The 23,349-nt window shown below is 47.3% G+C and overlaps 1 protein-coding gene across 1 annotated transcript in view; it reads left to right on the forward strand.

Annotated features, from left to right (window-relative positions):
• Positions 1-23,003, forward strand: part of HECTD4 (HECT domain E3 ubiquitin protein ligase 4) — a 112,560-nt gene extending 89,557 nt beyond the window's left edge. Inside the window, exons 58-76 of the mRNA XM_081871458.1 lie at positions 450-580; positions 764-969; positions 1,728-1,907; positions 2,995-4,298; positions 6,202-6,409; positions 7,085-7,308; positions 7,548-7,699; positions 9,322-9,428; positions 10,774-10,897; positions 11,781-11,971; positions 12,139-12,285; positions 12,857-12,976; positions 13,116-13,271; positions 14,248-14,351; positions 15,293-15,514; positions 18,523-18,689; positions 18,814-19,009; positions 19,333-19,555; positions 20,102-23,003. Coding sequence (XP_081727584.1) covers positions 450-580; positions 764-969; positions 1,728-1,907; positions 2,995-4,298; positions 6,202-6,409; positions 7,085-7,308; positions 7,548-7,699; positions 9,322-9,428; positions 10,774-10,897; positions 11,781-11,971; positions 12,139-12,285; positions 12,857-12,976; positions 13,116-13,271; positions 14,248-14,351; positions 15,293-15,514; positions 18,523-18,689; positions 18,814-19,009; positions 19,333-19,555; positions 20,102-20,238 — 4,299 coding nt within the window. The 3' untranslated portion in view covers positions 20,239-23,003. The remainder of the gene's footprint in view (positions 1-449; positions 581-763; positions 970-1,727; positions 1,908-2,994; positions 4,299-6,201; positions 6,410-7,084; positions 7,309-7,547; positions 7,700-9,321; positions 9,429-10,773; positions 10,898-11,780; positions 11,972-12,138; positions 12,286-12,856; positions 12,977-13,115; positions 13,272-14,247; positions 14,352-15,292; positions 15,515-18,522; positions 18,690-18,813; positions 19,010-19,332; positions 19,556-20,101) is intronic.
• Positions 23,004-23,349: the final 346 nt, after the last annotated feature.

A 23,349-nucleotide genomic window follows, 5' to 3' on the forward strand; every position in this document is an offset into this window, starting at 1 on the left:
ACCAGCTGCTGGACATCACAAATGAGGAGAGCAGTACTGTTTGGCCACTGTGAGAACAAGGTGCTGGACTAGAAGGGCTTTCCTTCCTTGTCCAGAGGAGAAAAGAGCTGCTGGAGAGGAAAACACCTTCATCCAGCCCCTGTTCAAAAGAAAGCCAGCCCCTTCCCTTTGACAAAAGGTCGGGTGATGCTGGAGTCCTGGCAGGATTGTGCTTTCTGGCTCTTGCTTGGTCCCCTTGTTGGTGAACTATAAGGAAGGGACTTCCTTTTCAGCTCCTTTGTAGTTTAAGAAGGTGGCATCTTCTGACTCCATAAGTTTTTGAGATGTAGGGGCTCTCCAGATCAAGCTAGCTAGCCTAGCTCAGCATCAATTTAATTTAGAAATGGTAGAATGGATGGCTGTGTCTCCAACCTCTGGTTTATAACTGTTTTAAAAACTCTGCTTTTCAGAATGCTCCCGAACAGTTCCCATCTGAAGAGTTTCCCATTTCTGAATCCAAAGTCAACATGGACGTGAACTTCCCTGGTGCAGCCTTTATAGTAGTGTCCTGTAAGGAAAGTCAGTCTGGATTCCGCAAAGAGTAAGTCGCTGCGAGCAAAGAGAATGAGGGTGGAGGGAAACCGGCTTTAAAAATCTACCTGCCCACCAAAGATTCCAAAATACTGATTTTCCCTCCCCCAAGCCACACCATGGTTACAGAAAGGGAGAAGCGTATGTCATGATAATGATAGTTAACTTGTATAATGTCACAATTGTTTTGTAGCTCCTCGCTTTATAAGGCTCCCTGGGCTCGGATTCTTGTTTATGGCCTTGGTCACAAAGTGAAGAGGAGTGGCCAGTTGAACCTCATTGAGGCTGTGTGTTACCCTCGAGATGCTTCTCCAACCAACACAGGCTTGACACCACCCCCCACAACCAATCAGTATCCTTCCGTCATCATATCCACAGACAAGGTCCACATCAAACTTGGTAAGATTTAAAATGCACACACAAAAACATCTTTGGAATAGGGATTGATAACTGCAGCAGTAGATCATAACTGCATGTCATGAATAGAGGCTGGAGCACTATTGTTCAGGATCTGAGATACTAGCTTGAGAGATCTTAATTTAGGTAAAAGTAAAGGTAAAGGGACCCCTGACCATTAGGTCCAGTCACGACCGACTCTGGGGTTGCGGCGCTCATCTCGCTTTATTGGCCGAGGGAGCCGGCGTTTGTCTGCAGACAGCTTCCAGGTCATGTGGCCAGCAGGACTAAGCCGCTTCTGGCGAACCAAAGTAGCGCACGGAAACGCCGTTTACCTTCCCACTGCTATTTATCTACTTGCGCTTTGACATGCTTTCGAATTGCTAGGTTGGCAGGAGCTGGGACCAAACAACGGGAGCTCACCCCATCGCGGGGATTCGAACCGCCAACCTTCTGATCGACAAGTCCTAGGCTCTGTGGTTTAACCCACAGTGCCACCCGCGTCCCTTGATGAGAATAGATCTTAATTTACCCAAGAGCTATTCTCATCATGTTATAATTGATTTTTTAAACCCCCCTCTTTAAACCTTGCCTTTGAGAATTGTGGAGGTACACATTGCTCGAGGATTTTTCCTTGGGGAAGCTAAAGGGGTGGGGGCTGATTTTTCTTTACCACAAGTCTCCTTTTTAATAATGCATATAACACCATTGCTGAAAGCGAACTTCAGCGGCTACTCTTATATCTGTGGGTCTCATTCAAGGAGTGTCACCGCCTCCCGGAGCTGTGCTCATCCTGCACTCCCTTCCCCTGGAATTTCCCCTGGCGATGGCATTTGCAGAGCAGCTGCTGACCTGGAAACTCGAGAATGGCGACGGGAAATCTGAAGAGGAGCTGGACACAATCCCTGCCTCAGTTCTCTTGCAAGTGGTGGAAATCCTTGGTGAGAATGGAGCTCCTTGTTGTACACAAACAACCATGGGTGGGGAAATATAATAATGTTTTGGAAACTACAGTGACAAAACGGCCCCAATGCCATGAGCTTAAAAAAACATTAAGACAGCTCTTCCAATGAGCCACCCTGTTGCCACCTCCCTGCTGGGCTGCCCAGAGTTAAAAGCCCCAGCTGGATGCAACAGAGATCTGATAGGTCCGTTGCTGGTGGATTTCCTTCCTTCCTTCCTTCCTTCCTTCCTTCCTTCCTTCCTTCCCCCCTCCCTCCCTCCCTCCCTCCCTCTTTCTCTCTTCTCCCATCCCCTTGCCTGCTTTTTTGTAATGATAATGAAGAATGGTGAATAAGGAGAAAAAGGAGAATTAGCGGCTCGTAGGATGTAGGATTCCAGTTCTGGTGAATAGGCTTTGGTCAATTTCAGTGCCCTGTTAAAGAGACCCAATTCCTGCCACCCAGAAACCTACACTATGCAACAGAAATCCATGGTTCTGGGGAGGCACAACACCAGTATGTGTTCTGACATGCAGTGGCGTAGCGTGGGTTGTCAGCACCCGGGGCAAGGCAAGTAATTTGCGCCCCCTAACCCGTGGATTTGCGCCCCCTAACCCGTGGATTTGTGCCCCCTAACCCGTGGATTTGCGCCCCCTAACCCTAACCCCCAGATGTTGCGCCCGGTGCGGCCGGCCCCCCCCCCCCGCGCCCCCCACGCTACGCCACTGCTAACATGGCATCTTTTGAGCTCTGGGGAGGCCTAGAGTCTCTGCTCCTGCTTTTCCTTGGTAACAATAAGATTTTTGGTTTTTCTACGCATGCAGGTTGGAGGCGAGCACTCTTGACATGGCTAGCCAAGGATGGGGTGCTGTCTTCACAGCTTCCGCATAAGCTGGAGCAAAAGAGCATATTCCATTTTAGGCTGCTAATCTCTAAACTTACTTATAAATAGGAGTACATTCTGCTGCAAATGCCGTAACCCCCCTTGAGTTTTCTTCTTTTACAATCAAGCTGTGTATAAATTTTATGAAATAAGTCAATAAATAAAAAACCTGACCGCCCCCCCATTCTGTTTGCACATTTCTAGGGAATTTCCTGTGGACAATCAACATGGCAGCCTGTGTGAAAGAACTGCTCTTTCATCTCCTAGCCGAATTGCTTCGCAAAATTCATGGGCTAGAGCAGAAGAAGAACCCAGCAGGGTTGTCCTCCTCCATTGCGCTTCAACTCAACCCTTGCCTGGCCATGCTGATGGCTCTCCAGTCAGAACTGCACAGGCTGTACGATGAAGAAACCCAAAACTGGGCATCTGGAAATGCTTGTGGCGGGTCTGGTGTTGGAGGAGCTGACCAGGGGAGATTTTCCACTTATTTTCATGCTCTGATGGAGGTCTGCCTAGCCGTAGCAGAAGTAACCTTGCCGATCAACATGAGCATCACAGCCAATGTGATGTCCTCGACCAGCGGCCCAAATCTAAGCGATTCTTCCTCCTCCTCTTCATCGTCTCCTGGGCAGACCCCGCAGAGCCCAAGCCTCCTGTCAAAGAGGAAAAAGGTTAAAATGAAGCGAGAGAAGACAACGTCTTCAGGGAAGCGGACGTCATCCCGAGCTGCCGAAACGGACACCGCTCTGTTGAGCATCGGTGGGAGCAAGCCAGAGGACATGTTGTGGTTCCATCGGGCGCTCACCTTGCTGATAATCCTCAGGCATCTAACAAAGAAGGATCCCCAGGGGCTGGGCGTGACCAATGATGCCGTGGCCGATGCTTGCCAGGCCTTGGTTGGGACAACTTCTCACAGCCGCTTGCTGGTGATTTCGGGGATCCCCACCCACTTGGAGGAAGGCACTGTGCGGAGCGCCATCCGCAAGGCCTGCAACGCCCACGGCGGTGTCTTCAAAGATGAGATCTACATTCCAGTCCAGGAGGAGGAGCCTAAGAAAACCAAGGACAAAGCGGAGGGAGGGGAATGTAAGACCGAGATGGACAAGCCTGTGGTCTCCAGCAGCGTGGACAGCTTGGACATCAGCAGCTCCAGCAGCGTCACGCCTGCCATGAGCATCAGTGCCTCTGCTTCCACCAGCCAGGCCTCTCTTTGTAGCTCCCAGGGGATCTCGCGGACCATTAGCGATATCTCGGTAGACCAGTTTCAAGCTGGCCTGGAGATGGTCATTCCACCTGGGTTGCTGGAGCCACATGTGGTTTCCAGCCAGGAGAGTTTAGACCTTTCACTCTGCAGCACTGGGAGTCTGGGCAGCCTGGGGAGTCTCGGGGAGCAGCTCGACAATGTGGAAACAGCATCGGTGTCAGATGTCGGGTCTATGTACACTGTTACATCTCTGGACAGCCAGCCGGTCCCCTCGAGGCCCATCAAGGGCTTTGCAGTTGTGGAGGTAATTGTTTTCCACAGAAGAAGGTGTAGCGGTGGGGGAGCCAACACTTTAGGGAAGCCTTACTAGCTCTGGGGGACCTGCCCTGTTCCTCTTTATCAGCTTCCACCACCCTCTTATGAGTCACCTAGGGCAAGGATTCCCACTTTTTTTAAGGTGGTCTGCATGAGAGTGAGGAAACAGCCAGCTGAATACCATATATATTGGTGTTATCACCAGGTTTTCCTGTGTGGTGCCAGTGTGGTGTAGTGGTTAAGAGCGGCAGACTCGTAATCTGGTGAACCGGGTTCGCGTCTCTGCTCCTCCACATGCAGCTGGTGGGTGACCTTGAGCCAGTCACACTTCTTTGAAGTCTCTCAGCCCCACACACCTCACAGAGTGTTTGTTGTGGGGGAGGAAGGGAAAGGAGAATGTTAGCCGCTTTGAGACTCCTTCGGGTAGTGATAAAGCGGGATATCAAATCCAAACTCCTCTTCTTCTTCTTCTGTCACTGCAAGATCGATCTTGGCAAGAAGGATGTGTCTCCTCTGCTTATACATGATGGGGGGCCTGGGTAATCTTAACATGACAGACAAGGGATAGCATAATTGCACCACAGCAGGTTGATCTGGATAGGACAAGCTGACGCTATTGGCCCAGATTGTACAATTAGTTTTAACTTTGGTACCTCTTAGTGTGGAGTGCAAGTCACCTCTTAGTGTGGAGAGCTGACAAGTATGTGCTTGAGGCAGCTTGAATTAAAAGATTGTTGGTAAATCTGTTTGCTTCCTATGACGAACCTGCTTCCTGCGCTCTGCATTTGTCAAGATTGTTCCATGCAGCAGGGAGGGAAAGAAGACATATATCCATTTCTCTTGAGTCACAACAAGCTGCATAGCATTTGGAGGCTTTGCATGTATGTCAGCAAAGAGACTCTATGATTCCGTAAAGATTAATTTGTTGTACTATGGAAAAGTTGAGGATGGAAGAGCCTGCAGTTCATGAGTGTATCTGTTGAACTAAGCTTCTGCCTTACGAAAGCAGCTCAGGCTATGAATTAGCCTATAAGGTGCCACAGAACTCTTTGCTGTGTTTTCATGCAGCCACCTAACATGATGTGAGGATGGGCCATGGCCAGACTTTGGTTCATCTCAGTGGATCCTAGGCCTGGCTAAAAAGTAATAATGGTAGCTCTCCTGGCTTATAAGAAGAGGTATACAGTGGTACCTCGGGTTACATACGCTTCAGGTTACGTACGCTTCAGGTTACAGACTCTGCTAACCCAGAAATAGTACCTTGGGTTAAGAACTTTGCTTCAGAATGAGAACAGAAATCGTGCTCCGGTGGCGCGGTGGCAGCAGGAGGCCCCATTAGCTAAAGTGGTGCTTCAGGTTAAGAACAGTTTCAAGTTAAGAAAGGACCTCTGGAACAAATTAAGTACGTAACCATAGGTACCACTGTATTTCAATGCAAAAGATATTACTATATTGGTACCCAGCCATCTTAAAATGGACTGTGGTGATGCAGCAGTTTAATTTCATTTGGATACTATTCTTATTCTTATTTATTATTAACAAATTTCTTACCAGCACTTTACCATATAGTCAAAGTGCAGATTACAGCACTGTAAAAATACAACATTAAATTAGATTAAAACAATTTGCAGTTGGGTGAGACCTAAAATATATAATAGGTTCTTCATCTTGTTTTGGTGTTTTTGTTTTGTTTTGTTTTGTTTGCAGAATTTGGGATTTGGAGGAGGCAGAACAGATTGATTATATCAGAAGTGAGTGGGAAAGGGTAGGGGAGAATGTACAGCAGGTCAAGAATTCAGAGTCATAAGATCAAAAGAAGCATTAGCCATTGATTGAAAAGAACTAATTTATCTTCATAAATTTACCTAGATGTGTGTGTTTGTTGAAAATAGATACGATCCCGGGCCAAGATAGAAAAGATCCGAGCCAGCTTATTTAACAGCAGCGATTTGATTGGCTTGTCGAGTCTGGATGGAGAGGATGAGCTCATGGAAATGTCGACGGAGGAGATTTTAACTGTCTCAACTGTGAATCAGAGTTTGTTTGATACACAAGGGAGTCCTGCACTGGAAGACTATTTCAATGACAAGACCATCAAAGGTGTGTGATCAATTATGTTTTGAGAGCACTTTGTACTCATGCTAAGAGTGTCTTATGAGTGTTTGAGAAACAGACCTTCATTTCATTTCATTGGGGTTTGTGCAAGAGAAGATGCCAAGAGGTTTTGTTGCCATTGTGAGGTGAGCCACATTCACGGCACTGCCAGAGTTCAACTGTTAAGACCGTTAAGCTGCGGCCCGATGTTAGGCTACAAGTCCTCCTCTTCCCTAACCTTTGCCTACGCAGGCCAAGACTGATGGGAGTTGAAGTCCAGTGCCACAGCCTTTCACAAGAAGCACACGTTTTCTGGCAGCGATTAACAAATTGAACACCCATAGTCTTCAGGCCTAGTTCTAAAAAGATGGGTTTAAGTGTTGGATAAACAAGAAGAAAGCTGTTTTGTACTGGCTTTTGTTTTATTTTGTTAAGAACAATATTTATTGCAGCACGTTACAAACTTGTGTATCAACAAATAAACATGAACCATAATGCAATACAAAAGCATTTTGTTGAGAAAATTATAATAGACAGCCTGGCCTCTGCACAAAAATGTGAAAAACTGACACAAGAGTAACTTGAGTCCTTAATGCAGTGGGTCTTTCCACAAGTTTCCATGGGTTTGGTCTTGTACTGGCTTTGTCCCATGGCTGTTCTTAATATTTTGACTTCCCTCAGGTGACAAACTTGTGCCAGGGGCCCGTGAAGTCCTCACGGAAATATTTAAAAGCTGCCTCCATTCTGAGCAAATGCTGAGCTTGACACCTGCAAAACCGACCAAAGTGGCAGAGATTTACCTCAGCAAAGAGCAGATTAACGCCCAGACACCAGGAAACCTGCTGCACACCTTCTTCACCAATGTCCGCCCCCCAAAGAAAGTTCTTGAGGATCAGCTCACCCAGGTTGGCATTAAATGTTTCATTGCTCTACTCTGTGCTAAAGATAGTGGCAGTCATGCCCAAAAGAGAAGCTCTGCGACTGGGGGAAATATTTCTTTTGTGTTTCCTTGTGTGAACCCTTTTCCTCCTGCTCTCAGGAGCCCACTTGTGGGGGCTTCTTTTTGGCAAATGTATTCAGCCTTGCCTTATAAGTTGCAGCCCTCACCGTTCGTTCGTTCTTTCTTTCTTTCTGTGCTTTGAAGATCCTGAGAAAATACGGGGCTCCCAAGCCAAAGTTTGACAAGAGCAAGTATAACAAGGCTGGCAAAGAGCAGCACCCGGTGAAAGTTGTGAGCACCAAGCGGCCCGTCACAAAACCCCCCGCCAAGGAGAAGGCAGTGCTCAACAGTGTCAGGTGAGATCCTTTAACCACTCCGGCTCCGCTCCCAACGCTTTTCACACGGCTGCCCTTTGAAGCGCCTCTTGGTTTGGCACTTCAGTCCCCAACTGGAAATGCAGGAAGTGGCTTAAAGGGGAGCAGGCATGGGGGGGACGGACTAACAGTCATGCATGGTGTGAAAGCCATCCACTGAGTCAAAGCCTCTTTCTGGATTTGGTCCGGCACTCCTTGCAGTGGGCATCCGGTTCATCTCTTTTTGTAAACTGCTTTGTTTTATTAAAGATTTTCTTGATTTACAGAGGTATGTGTAATGTCTCTCATATTTATTCCATGTAACATTTTTACAAATCAGTTTCATTTGTTGAGACAGTAGGAAGAAAAGGGGGGGAGGGGGAAGGGGGGTGGGGTCGGGTGGCAATGTTTCTATTTTGCTTAATGTACAGTGGTGCCTCGCAAGACGAAATTAATCCGTTCCGTGAGGCTCTTCGTATAGCGGTTTTTTCGTCTTGCGAAGCAAGCCCATTGACAGCGGATTAGCACTATTAGCGGTTTAGCGGCTTTTAGCGGATCAGCTGATAAGTGGCTTAGTGGCTTAGGAAAAGGGGGGGAAAGGGGGGGAAACCCGCAGGAACTCGCAAGACATTTTCGTCTTGCGAAGCAAGCCCATAGGGAAATTCGTTTTGCAAAGTGCCTCCAAAACGGAAAACCCTTTCGTCTAGCGGGTTTTCCGTCTTGCGGGGCACCACTGTATGTAGGGTTTGGTGTCAGCGTTGCTTGTGCAGGTTCTCTGCTGTTCACTTGTGTTCCTTTGGTGGTGAGAGAGGTTGGGGTTGGCCTAGGGGATGGTTGTTTGTTCGTGATTGGCTGTGGTGATCATTGTTTTCGTGTGTGAGTGGGGTGGGTGGGTGGGTGTTTTGGATCAGGTAAGCTATATTCATTTGTATGCTGTTGGTGGATTATTGTCATTGTCTTGTTGTGCTGTGTATGTGATAAAGGGGAGCTGTACCGGGGTAAAGGCGTCTTCTTCTGTTTGTCCTTGTGTCAGTTTCAGTTTATTGGTTAATTTTTCTAGTAGGGTTTTTGTAAACTGCTTTGAGGGCTTTTGTTTACAATTTGGTGAATGCTGAAGGTTCACGTCTTTATCCTGGCCTTTGACCCCTGAGGTGTGTGTTTTCAGGACCCACCCTATCCCTGTGATGGTTTTCACTGTTTTTAATCCTGAATCTTAAATTGTCATAACCCTCCCTGGGACCTGCTAGAGACCGGCGAGTAATAAGTTGGTACCTCGGTTTTCGAATGGAATCCCTTCCGAAACGTTTGAAAACCGAGGTGCGGCTTCCCATTGGTTGCGAGAGCTTCTTGCACTCAGCGGAAGCTGCATCACACGTTCGGGTTCTGAAAAACGTTCAAAAACGGAAGCATTTACTTCAGGTTTTTGGCGTTCAAGAACCGAAACGTACAGCAGTGGGGGCATTCAGGTACCACTGTACTTTAACAACAACAACAATAATTCATCATTCTGGGTATTTTCTGGGACTTACAAAATGCTTTGAATTATCTCTGTCTTCTATATACAACTGCTTTGCAGAAGTACAGTGCAAACATACTATCTGACATGAAGGTTTTCCTCACATTAGCAGGACTGCTTTGAGTGAGAAGAAGCCGACTGTGAAGCCCAAATCCCCAGAGAAAAGCAAGCCTGAGGAAAAGGACCCTGACAAGTCTCCCACAAAGAAACAGGAGGGTAGCTGCCCGTTTTCTCTTTTAGGCCTCTGCAGAAACACTCTGCCCAGTTGCTTCTCTAGGCGAGATAAGTGAAAAATACTTTCCAGGCAACACATCTGCAGCATCTAAAGTGCCCCTTTGTGCAAAAGATGGAAATGTCAGCCAGCACTGGCTTACATTCTGGGTGCTATAAGCTCATCTGGGTTCATACACGTTCATTCAGTAGAGAGTTCCTGCAGCACCACTGTATATTTGCAACAAGTGGGTGTACTTAGGACTTAGGAAGCATGTAACGTCCCAGTCCTTATCTCGGATGGCTTTACAACAACAAAATAGCCATTCCCCATTTTCCAGGGTGAGAGCAAGTGGTTTGCTCAAGGCCAAGCCAAGGAACTGGTGGCTGAGCCATGAGTTGGTTCTGTTTGCTGGCCCTGTCATAGAGGGGCCAGAATGCTCCACTGCTGAGCACCTTAGGAGCAGGGTTTTAAGCAGGTTGTGCCTGGTCTTATTTCACAACCCATAAACGTTTGTTTGTTTTTTATTTACATATTTTTAAATACATTATCACAAAACGGTAATGATTGCAAATTAAAGGAAAAGGAGGAGTAAAATGTACGCAGGAATCAAGTGTTAGTTTGATCATAGGCAAGGTCCCTTTAACCCAGTGGTTTTCAATCTGTGGGTCCCCAGATGTTGTTGGACTACAACTCCCATCATCCCTGAGCTCTGGCCTTGCTAGCTAGGGGTGGTGGGAGTTGTAGTTCAACAACATCTGGGGACCCACAGGTTGAGAAAGGCTGCCAGTATAAACCTTCCCTTTGGACGTCTTTTTAGGAGTTTGTTTGTTTTTTAAATACAAAAATAGCTAAGAGAGGCTGTTGCTGTGGTGTGACCTGGGTCCAAGAATCTTGAAAAGTCACACCTTCTATTGTCTACTGCACAGGGTTGCCTCAACGCCCTAAGATGGTCAGAAAAGGTCTTGCTTTGCGTATTCTCACCACCAGTTTGAGTGGGCCTCTCTGTATAAAATTGTCTAATAAGCCATGTCACTTGCAGTTGCCTGGAGAGCCTTTGCAGCATAGCATGTTCTGTTATCTTTATTTTCAACATCTGGACTAGATTTATTCCTTCAGCTTTGGTGTGGCCCTTATGCTTTACTGCCTTGAAATTATTTCATTGCATATTTTAAAAATCTCACATGAATGCCATTTGAGAGCTTTTGTTACAAGCTAGAATAGAAGGAGAGGTGTTTTAACTTGAATAACTAGATACTGAGTGGGGGAAATGACATGTTAGAGCAGTGGGGAGTCTGCATCTCTCCCCCCCCCACTGAATACTTTCTTTCCCTTTCACGCCCATTTCAGTTCCTGAAGAGAAGTACCTGACACTAGATGGATTTCACAGATTTGTCATTGACCGGGCAAAACAGGACATCCGTAGCGTGTGGCGAGCCATTTTGTCATGTGGTTATGACCTTCATTTTGAAAGGTAAAAATTGGCTTTCTTCTCCACACTCCCCCTGTGGCGATCACACAGGGTCCCTGGACGTTTCACCGTCTATTGATCCCTGTGCCACCACTTTATTTCTCGCTGCCATCACCCAGGCCCTACCTGGGACAATACTGAGTCCAGTCAGGGTTAAATTGAAACATAAACTTCAATTTATTTATTGTAGTTTAACGAGCGTATGGTTTCATAAACGGTATTGGTCAATTACATTCATGGGGTTCCTATCCAGACCTATAACTTCCACTACCTGCTCTCACTCACTAAACCATCTCTCAGATATTTACTTGTCTTCCTAGCCCCTAACTGTTCCTGACTCAGCTTATTTTGCTACATGCGCTGCTCTGGTTCGCCAGAAGCGGCTTAGTCATGCTGGCCACATGACCCAGAAGCTGTACGCCGGCTCCCTCGTCCAATAAAGCGAGATGAGTGCCGCAACCCCAGAGTTGGCCACGACTGGACCTAATGATCAGGGGTCCCTTTACCTTTACCTTTAACTCAACCTACCCACAGACTCTATCCCAACTCACTCCCACTCCAACCAACCACCCAACCTCCCAACAAACTCCTCCACCAACTCCTTCCTTTACTCCTCCCAGAGCTGGTTTTATAGTCCCACTGACTCCACCCCCCTGGGTCCTGACTGGGCAACCTGTTTAACTATTTCACCTCCAGCACTCTCTCATATATGTTAACGTCACCCCCCCCCAAAAAAAGTTTCTTTTCCAAAAGAGGAGCTGAATGCCACTCAACTCACACCTGCCCCATCAAGAGGTGAATTTTGGCAAGTGGCTGGTTGAAAACATTTGTTATGATGCACGTGCCCAACGACTGTGCAGGGTTCAGTCTGCCCCTGTTCCTCCAGGTGTGCCTGCATCGATGCCAGACATGCCCAGAAAGCATCCCGCAAGTGGTCCTTGGAAATGGACGTCGCCCTGGTTCAGTACATTAACCGGCTCTGCCGCCATCTGGCAATTACACCGGCTCGGCTCCACCCACATGAAGTGTACTTGGACCCTGCTGACACTGCTGACCCGCGCGTTTCCTGCCTGCTGAGTATGTGTGAAGTTCTGAGCTGTGGGACCTTCTTCCTCCCAGATACTGGGTGCCTGGACCAGTTTTGGGGGCAGGTGTGCTGAGGAGCTCATGGCCCGGCTGGGAATGCCTTTATCCTTTGTCTCATCCCCTTCCTCTCAGTTCCTGACATCTCTGTTCAATTGCAGACGTCCCAATTGAAAGCCTCCGCCTGCGCTTTGCTCTACTCCAGTCCCTCAACACCACTTTGGAGACCTTCTTCCTACCGCTAGTGGAGCTCCGGCAAACGGAAATGTACACCAACAGCATTGCAGCGCTTCTCCAAGAGGCCAAAGGTCAGGGCTTCTCATGGACTAGGTGGCCGGGTGATCCTTGGAGGGTTATAATAATAATCCTATTGCTAACGCAGGAAACTAAAATCATGTCGTTCCCACCACTACAAAGACCGATGTGAAGAAGTCATTCACATATCAAACTTTTCAGAAACTGCTTTAGTTACTCCCATTTTTCCTGTCAGTTCTGCCACTTTTTCATCACAGGGTTTTGGTGCTTCAGAGGACTCATGTTTAATTTTCCTTTTGAGATGTGATCTTAGAAGCTTTTGACTGTTTTCTCTGTTTTCGGTGCCCTTGTTAGGTTGCTGTGAAATCTTAACGAGAATCAGTCAGAGCCTATCTATTCTTCAAAATACATATCCAGGGCTCCTTTCTTTAACATTTAAATGAGTACTGCTTGTTTTTGTTCTGTTTTCTTTTGGTTAAGGTGGTTTTGTTTCATTACTCTGCTGGAACAGAAGCTAAGGACCTAAACTGCCATCTTGGTCAGTGTCTGCTTCTCTCCCCCACCCCACCCCACCCCACCCAGCCAAGGTTAACAAACAAAGAACTGTTGTGTCTATTCCTTTAGGATTCATCTTTTATGATACAAAAGTGGCTGTCATGAACAGAGTGCTAAATGCCACTGTGCAAAGGACGGCGGATCATGCAGCCCCCGAGATCACCCTGGACCCGCTTGAAATTGTTGGAGGTATGGTAGTCCTTCTTTGCTTATATCTGTAGTAATAAGCAAAGGAGGAAGAGGAAGGAAACATGCCTTTGGAGCTGATGGAATTCAAATTCCTGCCCACACCAAGCTCATTTCTTTTCCTCTCCCTGCTTTTGCACAGGAGAGATTCGTTCTTCAGAGAACTCCTACTTCTGCCAAGCCGCCCGGCAGCTGGCGTGTGTGCCATCCTCACAACTCTGTGTGAAACTGGCCAGCGGGGGAGACCCAACTTATGCCTTCAACATTCGCTTCACAGGCGAGGAGGTCCATGGCACCAGTAAGCAGCTTCTACTTTTCATCATGGGCTGCCAGAAATTTTACTTGCAGCAACTATTTTCAGAAGTAACAAGCCACCAGCACTTAAGTAAGCTAGTGGGGAGTATTTAATATGAAAATTCATCCAGATCTTTTTCAGCAAGAAGGTATCAGGGTATATCTCCTGCCTCAAATACAGCCCACTCAGGAAAATGGTGCCTTACTCCCCCTTTTAGATCCGTCCCCACAAATATCTGGGAAGACACCTTAAAAAGAATCTATTGATTGTTCTTGACCCCAGTCCACCTTACACATATAACTAGAATAGGCACCCCTGTGCATTGGAGGGGATATAGCAAAAGAAGACCTGTTGGCGCAGGCCTTGCAAATGTGCACACATTTTGGGAAGAGGCAATGAAAGAAATTTCTAAAATATTAGTTGGCACCAGTGCCTTTATACCCCAAACTGTGTCTTCTATCACTTTTTGATGGGTCAAATACAGACCTAACATGTAAACCATAGTAGTTGCCCATTCAATCATATCACAGGGCTGGAAGGAGGGTTTTTTTCTTTAAACACTTGGTTCAATAAATTAGTTTGTTTAATTTCTAAGAAACTGACTCATAAATTAAGAGTTGCTGGGCGTGCAGCTAAACCTATGGATTTTGCCTTCATTTGGCAGCCTTTGGAAAACTGATTTGCATTCAGGACATTTGCTTTGTGTTATCTCTGCATCAGTTTGTTTTTTGTTGCAACATCTAATTTGTTGTGTAATCTCTTGAGAATGAACGTTATCTTGTAAGGTGATGGCTTTGAACCCTGTTTTTTAAATTTTGTACAGGGTTTTTTCTCTCTCTCTAACAAATGGCTGTTGGCTCCAGCAGCACAAGTTGAGTTGGCTGCTTAAGAGGACTCCTTTTTGGGGGGGCTGTTACCCCAAGCACCATGACTGGCTGTGGCTGCGCAGCTCTCAAAGTTTCATCTTCCTTCCTTCCAGGTGGTTCCTTCCGTCACTTCTTGTGGCAGGTCTGCAAGGAGCTCCAGAGTTCACTGCTCTCCCTCCTCTTGCTCTGCCCCAGCTCAGCAGTCAATAAGAACAAGGTATGCTAAGCCAGTGCAGAAGAAGGGGAAGCTGCCTACCACCACCCTTGTGAAGCTATAGCTGATTAGCGCTCTTGCTGCCGCTGCTGCTGGCCACAGGGAGGCGCCATATGTTTTGTTGTGATACGGCCAGGGCTGGCCCACTCATGAGGCAAGGTGAGGCGACCACCTCATGCAGCAGGATCACAGGGGCAGCAGATCCGGACTCCAAGGAATACATCGCTTCTAGTGCCGCTGCAGTGGCATCAATGGCTGCAGCACACTTCTTGGAGGCTGGATCTTCCATCTCTGTGGACGGTCCACCCCCTCCATGCCCCGCCTCTGCAGCGGCCTCGCAGTGAATAGGAGGCACTGTTGGTCTCCTTCCATGTCTAGGGAGGAAATGGCATCTCCTGGGCTCTGCACCTGCTCAGCATGGTTCAGAGTGGGCCCCTGCCCATCCCCTGCCCCACGATAGCCTTGGATTCCTATTTCAACTGTTGGATAAGGTTGGTTTCCAGTGTGGCTCTTTGCTCACCCCTTCTTCCCTGGTGGTGGAAGCCTCCATTTTGTGGTTTGCCTCCGATGCCAAAATGTCTTGGGCCGGCCCTGGATAGGACATAATTGAAACCCTTCCTTTTTTAGTGGAAAAGAGGAATACAGTGGAACCTCGGTTTTTGAGCGTCCCGGAAGCCAAACGTTTCGGCTTTCAAACGCCAAAAACAAGGAAGTAATTGCTTCTGTTTTCAGACACACCTCAGAAGTTGAACGACTTCCAAGGCGTCTTTCTCCATTTTTTCAGTTGATTCCACAGACCATCCATTGAGTCTCGGTTGTTGAACATTTCAAAAGTCCAACGGTCTTACGTTTGACAGCCGAGATACCACTGTACATCTTTAATGAATAAATACTATTCTTGGGCAGATTCTGCCTTCCTGGCTAATGCTGTTCTCCACCATCAGGGCAAATACATCCTGACACCCAGCCCCATTAGCTATGGGGAGGAGCAGCTGCTGCATTTCTTCGGGCAACTGCTGGGCATTGCCATCCGGGCAGACGTCCCCTTGCCCCTGGATCTCTTGCCCTCCTTCTGGAAGACTTTAGTTGGAGAATCACTAGACCCAGATGTTGACCTCCAGGAGGCTGACATACTGACCTACAACTACATCAAGAAATTTGAAAATGTAAGTGATGCTTCCTCCTCTTCCCCTGATTTCCAGTCACCTGTAGAAGCTGCTGGATGACAGACTATAAAAGGGAGTCCTGATTGTTTCGGCCAAGATATATCTTGCACTGATTGTGGGTCTCCTTTCATCACTCTGTCTACTTTGGTGGCATCCTGGGGAAATTCAGTGGGGCTGAGTGTGGGTCAGATTGCAGGTTGAGAATCAGGAGAGCCAAGCAGCGTGGAGATGTTGTGCTTTACAGTGCACCAAAAAGTGAGGCTAGAAATTTTCAACATTCTTTTATTACGGGTTTCTGTGAGGAGAACCTGAGCTTACAGGGTTAAACAGCTCAGAGTGTACGCACTGCCCACTGTTGGGAGGAGGGAGACCCTGCGTCATGTCCTGTCCGAGAGTCTCCAGTCTTTGTTCTTTTTCTCTACTTTCGCTTTTGAGGAGAGAGGACGTGTTTTCACGATGCTGTTCGCTGTGATAGATAATGGATAGTCTGCTGTAAATAAACTGCTTCTAGCTGCTAATATCCTGAGTGGACTTTGTTTGGGCACACTGAAGAAAGCTCTGAAGAAGCTTTTGCAGCTTTCTCTTGCTGCTGCGTAAACTCTGCGTTTTTGCTCAGAGCCTTTGGAATGTGGCCTTTGAAGTGCAGCAGAGCTGCGTAGCCGAAGTGGGCTGGATGCCAGGACTTATCTGAGCAATAAATCTACTATCTGACAGTTTCCCCCACCAAAAGTCTCTGTGCATGTACAGCCCCTCTTGTGTTAACCACCCTTTTAAATAATCCATAGATTTACAGTGTGAATCTCATGACCTCTAAGTGCTCAGATCAGAAAGTGCATGCACCCAAATGATAGACATGCCCCATTTGTCTGTTTGTCTTTAGAGTTTTTAATTTGCAATTTAATATTTTATTGTTTTACAATGCTTGGAGTGCTTTATATGGGCAGAAAGTTGTATAAATAATACATTTCCAAATATATGCGCAATATGCTTGACCAGTAGACAGCAAAGAACTCCCAACCGTCAAAGCAGAATCCACCAGGAATGTCTGCAAAAGCCTCTCTGTAAAGAATGGAACTTTGGCAAGAACTCCTGCAATGTTGGTGGGACTTGGGTGAGAGAGGCTTCCAGGGAACTGTACTGTCAAAAGTTCCGCTCGGTTTTAACCAGCTATTTGTTATGTCTCTCTCAGAAATGCCAAAATCAAGATTGCTGCTCCATTTCGCAGCATTTCCAAAAAGCACCTGTCTCTTAGCTCACAACTTAGGCAGAGTGCTGTGTCTTAAAGGAGCAGTTATTTCTTACAACATGTGTCATAGTTCTGACTCAGCAATTGAGGCGCACCTTCTCAATGACATCACAGATAGATACATGCCAAAGTTATGTCTGTTGTTTAGTCGTTTAGTCTTGTCCGACTCTTCGTGACCCCTTCATGGACCAGAGCATGCCAGGCACTCCTGTCTTCCACTGCCTCCCGCAGTTTGGTCAAACTCATGCTGGTAGCTTCGAGAACACTGTCCAACCATCTCGTCCTCTGTCGTCCCCTTCTCCTTGTGCCCTCCATCTTTCCCAACATCAGGGTCTTTTCCAGGGAGTCTTCTCTTCTCATGAGGTGGCCAAAGTATTGGAGCTAGTGTGTCTGAAAGAGAATGAGTGCTCCTGAATGTGAGGTGTCCCAGGTGTCCTTAATGCCTGCCCATCCTCACGGGCCCAAGGCAAGTGGGGCAGGAAGAGATCTGTATAACTCTTACTGGCTACCTCTGTGTTTCTGGAAAGGCCCAGAACAGGTTTAGGAAAAATGGGTGGACCCTGTTGTCTGTCCCTTCTGGCTCCAGTACTCTGGAGGTGCCACTCATCGGGGCCTTGGCCTCCCCTAGCTAGTAGCTGCCTGATTCTCCTGCCTGCTCCAGAAATCCTCTTGCCCTTCTTCTCAGCACCTTTTCCAGTCTTCACAAGGCCCTAGCAATTTTCTCATTTCTGCAAGCCTTCCTTCAGTGAGCCAAGGCCAGCTGTCCTCCCACAGTGCCTGGTGGCTGTTGTCCTTCTGCATATACTCCTGTGTAACATGAACCTGCTCCTCCCGTTTATGTGAATTGGGAGCCCCGTCCATCGGCACTCCAGCTGCACTCTGCAGATCACGTAGGCCAGGGCATTGAGGCTTTGCCTGGGAAGGCTGAGCCAAGCCAGATCCTGTCACGTTCCTCTCTGGTACTGTAATTTGCTCTACGTGGGGCTGCCCTTGAAACTGTCCCACAAACTCCAGCGGGTGCAGAATGCTGCAGTGAGGCTCCTCACGGGGTCCCTGCCATGGGAGCATATTCACCCAATGTTTTACCAGTTGCACTGGCTCCCGGTGGAGTATAGGGTCATGTTCAAGGTGCTGGTCTTGACCTTTAAAGCCCTTTGTGGCTTAGGGCCCTCGTATCTACGGGACCGCCTCTCCTGGTATGCCCCGCAGAGGACCTTAAGCTCCATGAATAACCATAGTTTAGAGGTTCCGGGCCCTAAGGAAGTCAGACTATCCTCCATCAGGGCCAGGGCCTTTTCAGTGATGGCTCCAACCTGGTGGAATGCTCTTTCCCATGAGACTAGGGCCCTCCAGGATGTAACCTCCTTCCGTCGGGCCTGTAAGACAGAGCTATTCCACCTGGCCTTTAATTTGAATTCAGCCTGATCTTTTATTTCCCTTCCCTTCCCTCCCCCTCCCCTTTTATGAAGATTACCCACTCTGAGACCCCACAGCAAATTCTCCCCTGGCCGCCTCACTGGCCCAAGTAGGACCAATTCAGCCAGCTAGCCCTGGTGACTATCTAATGCTTATTAGATGGATTTCCCCCAAATTGATTTCTGAACTTGAATGTTATTGTTATTCATGTTTTTATACTGTATTTTATGCTGCTTTTACAATTAAGTGTTTTAAATTTGTTGTTAGCCACCCTGAACCTGGTTTTCTGAACCGCGAAGGGCGGGGTATAAATAAAAAATTATCATTATTATTGGTGTTGTCCTAGCTGAACGACGAGTCGGAGCTGGAGGCCCTGTGTGCTGAAATTGCTTCCCAGCACCTTGCGATGGAGAGTCCCGACTGCCCCAACAAACCAAGCTGCAAGTTCACATACCTGACAATGACGGGGGAAGAAGTGGAGCTGTGCACCAGAGGCAGGCACATCCCGGTTGTGTGAGTAGCAGGGGTCTTTGGGACAAAAGGATTCACGTGTGGGCAGTAGGGGGGGAGGCTGCATCATGGGAGTGTGGCGAGAGTTTCACCCCGGAGACCTGACTGTCTGCCTCTTTCCCCTCAGGTGGGAGAACAAGGACGTCTATGCAACAGCCATCCGGAACCTGAGGTTACGCGAGCTGCACAATCCAGAGTGTGCGACGGCCGTGAGGGCTGGCCTGGGCTCCATTATCCCTTTGCAGCTTCTGACCATGTTGACTCCCCTGGAGATGGAGCTGAGGACCTGCGGCCTCCCCTACATCAACCTGGAGTTCCTCAAGGTGTGTTGCTGCTTCCCAGGCTGCAGAGTGGAACCTTCCCCAGCCAAAGGTTATGCAAACCATGTAGCTGCATCCAGAGGGTTGGAAGAATCCGGTAGCATGGAGCCTTTATTTATTAGATATCGGATCCAGTTTAAAACATGACTCAAGTCCAACAATACAGTGCTATGATTCCAGTAGCAGCGGGGGAAAGTGAGCCAGAACCATCCCGAAAGCTTGGGGGGGGGGGCGGAAAGAGCCATAAGGTTTGGGGTCCTCAGGAACTTCTCCCCCTTGGGTCGTAACTGTTCTCCCTCTCCCCCTTTGTCTCTTTCGGTGGGCAGGCACATACCATGTACCAAGTGGGACTGATGGAGACCGACCAGCACATTGAGTTTTTCTGGGGGGCGCTAGAGATGTTCACACAGGAGGAGCTCTGCAAGTTCATCAAATTTGCCTGCAACCAGGAGCGTATCCCCTTCACCTGTCCCTGCAAAGATGGCGGACCAGACACTGCGCATGTCCCTCCGTACCCCATGAAAATTGCACCTCCCGATGGCACTGCAGGTGAATGGGCCACTGGGCTCTGAAAGAGCTTTGTCTGCACCTTTGGGGAAATGAGTATTTTTACCGAATCTCACCAAGCTGAGGACTAAGTTGACAGACAAGCGAACATCCCGAAATGTTGCGATGAGATCAGATTATGTTTCTGACATCACTTTGACTTTCAAAGCAACGGAACCAAATGGGAGTGAAACTCTTCTTGACTTTTGGGGGCATTGATTTGCTTTGCCGTGTTTGTAAACTTCCTTGATGTTTCATCAGGAAAGTGGTATATAAATTGACAGAAAGGCAAGACACACAATGCAAGAGAAGAAAGGGGCAGAGGGAGGGAAGATGAGAAAAAGCAAATACACAAAGCTTCTCCAGCTCAGGTGTTGAAGCATCATTTATATATGGGAGTTGCCATATATTTGCCCTAGTTTCCCTCCAGATCTCTTTGTTTTCTGGTTTCAGAGTTTAGAATCAATGTCTTAAAGGTACCAAAAATGAAAAAAGCTCTTGCCTATGGAGCAGATTTAACTGCCTCTTCTTTTCTGCGGTTCTTTGTAGGTTCCCCAGACTCGCGCTACATTCGTGTTGAAACCTGCATGTTCATGATCAAACTTCCTCAATACTCCTCCCTGGAGATAATGCTGGATAAACTCCGGTACGCCATCCACTACCGTGAAGACCCTCTCAGCGGCTGAGCTGCTGCACATCTTTAGGCAACGGACGTCTCTGCAGAAGTCCTTGGAAGAGGCTCCTGCCCAGCTGAAAATTGACACCGAACAGCGACAAGGCGAGAGTTGAAGGCTGATTCTTTCCTCCAAACCTTTGCCTCTGCAATGGCACTTCCAGTGAGGCTTCCATTTCATACTTGTAGGCTTTTGTGGTGGATGGGTTGTCTTGTTTGTGAAATATTTCTAGGGTAAGTTTAGTACACAGACTGATGTTCACAAACCTTGAGATCTTTACCTTTCTTTCATAATTAGAAGAGTGCTAATCACTGAATGGGAAGTTAATGAAGCTTTCAACGCCGAGTGCTCCCCGCAATCATTTCTGAGTGCAAAAATGGAGCGGCTGCCACACAGAAGCCATTGACACATAACAGAATCCTCACTGGGGCAATGACTGAAAATTTTCCCTTCCTGCCAGGTATGCGGGTGGCCACTTCACAGCATTCCACACCTCCAGGTTTTGGTGGCAAGGATCCTGTCAATTCACACGTTTCATTAAAGAGAGGCTCTGTAGAAACAAGTTTCTGGGTTCCACCACACTACAAGTATGAAATACTCTTTTGCACATACACGGACATGGTTCAGTGGCTAAAATCCACCGGCCCTGCCTCTTGGCTTTCTACAGTTAGCAAAGCCGGTGGACACACTGCAACGTTTCTGTACTCAGAAATGATCACTCGGAAATTATTATTACTAAAATGTTGCATCCAGAAAGTGGGGGAGATGAAAAGCGTCTGACTTCCGCGGTGATGTTTTACTCTTTTTTGGGAAAGCTACAGGCACGATCTGCTCTGTCTTGCTGTTTTGTGGCTTTCTTTTTTGCTTCATTGGGCTTTCCACTGGGTTCCTACACAAAGGGAGCTACACAAGAGCAGAGCTGGGTGGAATGGGCCTGTTGCAAGGTGCACCCTGCCTCAAGACCCATCAAGCAGACACATTTCCCCACCCCCTTTACTAATATGAAGTGTTGTGGGTCCTGAAGAAGGTAGTGTTGCTGGATTGATCCATTTCCGGGTTGCCTTCAAACCCAAGATGCAGTGCTATGTAGGAATTTAAGTGCCAGTACTTGGTTCTAAATCTTGTTTTTTTGGCCTGCGAAAGCCTCGCCCACAGTTTTGCAAGCTGTAAGCTAGGGCCTGGCGGGAGACAAGAGTCAGAATTGTTTTGCTTGCCTGTAGCAACGGAACAGCTGTATTTATTGTATATAACTGTGAATACTGGTAATTATTTGGGCTGCATGGTGTGTGGAAGGAGCTCGGGAAAGAGTGTGAAAGGAAGAGTGTGACTGTTTTTAGAGTTAGATCTTGGCTTCCAACTTCCATTGTCAGATCAGAGAAGAAGAACTCACACCTGTTTAGGTATCACTCTCAGCTCTTGAGCCTTGCCCATTTTCTGGCCAAAGTGGGCACAATGCGTTCAGATGAAAAACAAGTGTCGCGTGAAGGACATGCTGGGCTGAGCTTCACCAAAATCTGGCTGGTTTTGTTTTGTTTTGGAATTGCCCAGCTTTCTCTTAAGGGAACTTCTCGCTCAGTCAAATACCTCACAGGCCTTTCTGTTGCCAGCTGTGAATATGAGGAAGCTGTTGCTGCTGCCGTTCCTGCTGCTTCCTGACGTAGGGATGTTGGGAGTCTCCACCCCTCGGCCCAGAAGCATGTGTGCTGTAAAGTGACTTGATGTATATTTATTCCAACTATTTATGGTTGCATTTAACAAAACAAAATGTCCTCCATGGTGTTTACACCCCGCCCGGCGTAAATGGAGTTTCTGTTTGGGAACATTTTGTATCCAAATCTTAAGCCCTTCATCTGCGTTGTGGATTCCTATTTTGGAAGAGCAGGTAGGGACAAGTTAAAGGGTGCTGCTAAGACTGAGCAAGTGGCAAAGAAATCTGCCCTGGACTTCCTGAACCCATCAAATTGGTTCTTGTTCACTGTATGAACATTGACTATATACTCTGCAGTAAGAGTGTCTCTCACTAAATACTCTGGGTTGTGACTTTTTATTTTTAACTTGAATATTCATTCCGAATGTAAAGCTGTCCTAACAACAGCAGAGAATATGGATGTTGAGGCATTTAAGCTTATGTTGAGGCATCTGTTTTGCTATTTATTACACACTGTTAACCTGTTTTAAGTGCTCTTGGTCAGGTATGAAATATCCAGGCTAAAAGGGAAATCTTACTACTTGTCTGCTCCTTAATCTTTTGCCTGGAAACAGCAACCCTGTGACCTCCAAGCTGCATTCACCTACGGAAAGTTAAAACTACTTGAGATGACGAATTGCAGGCTGCCTGATCTCTGGCTCATTTGGAGATGGGTTTAAAGCACTGTAGTTTTTAATTTGTATTTAATTACAGCAAAAGTGTAAATATTTTGTACAAAAGGGAAAAGTGAGCCAAGGGATGCCATTCCTCTTGTGCAGTAGGGGCTCCCAAGTTCCTTCTTCTGCCCAAGGGAGATGAGCTACCAAGCTGACAAGTGTGTTTTGTTTGCCCCTTTTTTTTTTTTTTGTTAATTTATTCTCTGCTTTCCACACCTCGATTCTACTGCGAAGGTCTCCCCTTAGAACTGTTGTCCCTTCTCAACTATATCAGATACAAACCTTAGCTTTCCTCCGTAAACCCACCACAGTGCTTTGCCCCTGGAAATAACATTGCAAGGTTAGTTGCCACTTGTTTTTCAGAAGTCTCTTTGGCTTTTCTTGTATTTAATAAATGCTTACTTTTGGTGGAAGTGTCCTTAAAGCTGCTTTATATTTGATCAGCTGGGCCTAGAGCATGTCTGTGTGACACAGGCTTCCATTGACCTTCACCAGGCACTAGGAATCACTAGAACCAGAATGCCTCAAGGGGCAGAACGACAAACTTCCCACCCAGTTCTTTTGTGCAGGCTTTCAAAGCAGCATTGTTGATTGTGATAACTGTTTATGTATCTGTACAAACTTAACTGGACCAGTCCCTATGAAGTCAAGAAAGGAGAGGCCGGGCATTTGCCAAATCCACCTTGAAGCCCATTGCAACACATAATATGTGCCAAAATGGCAAGCTAGTTGCTGAGAGCGGAGACTAGAGCTGGGCTG

This window comes from Podarcis erhardii, assembly GCF_964252035.2.
Source record: "Podarcis erhardii genome assembly, chromosome: 7".
NCBI classification, from domain to species: Eukaryota; Metazoa; Chordata; class Lepidosauria; order Squamata; family Lacertidae; genus Podarcis; species Podarcis erhardii.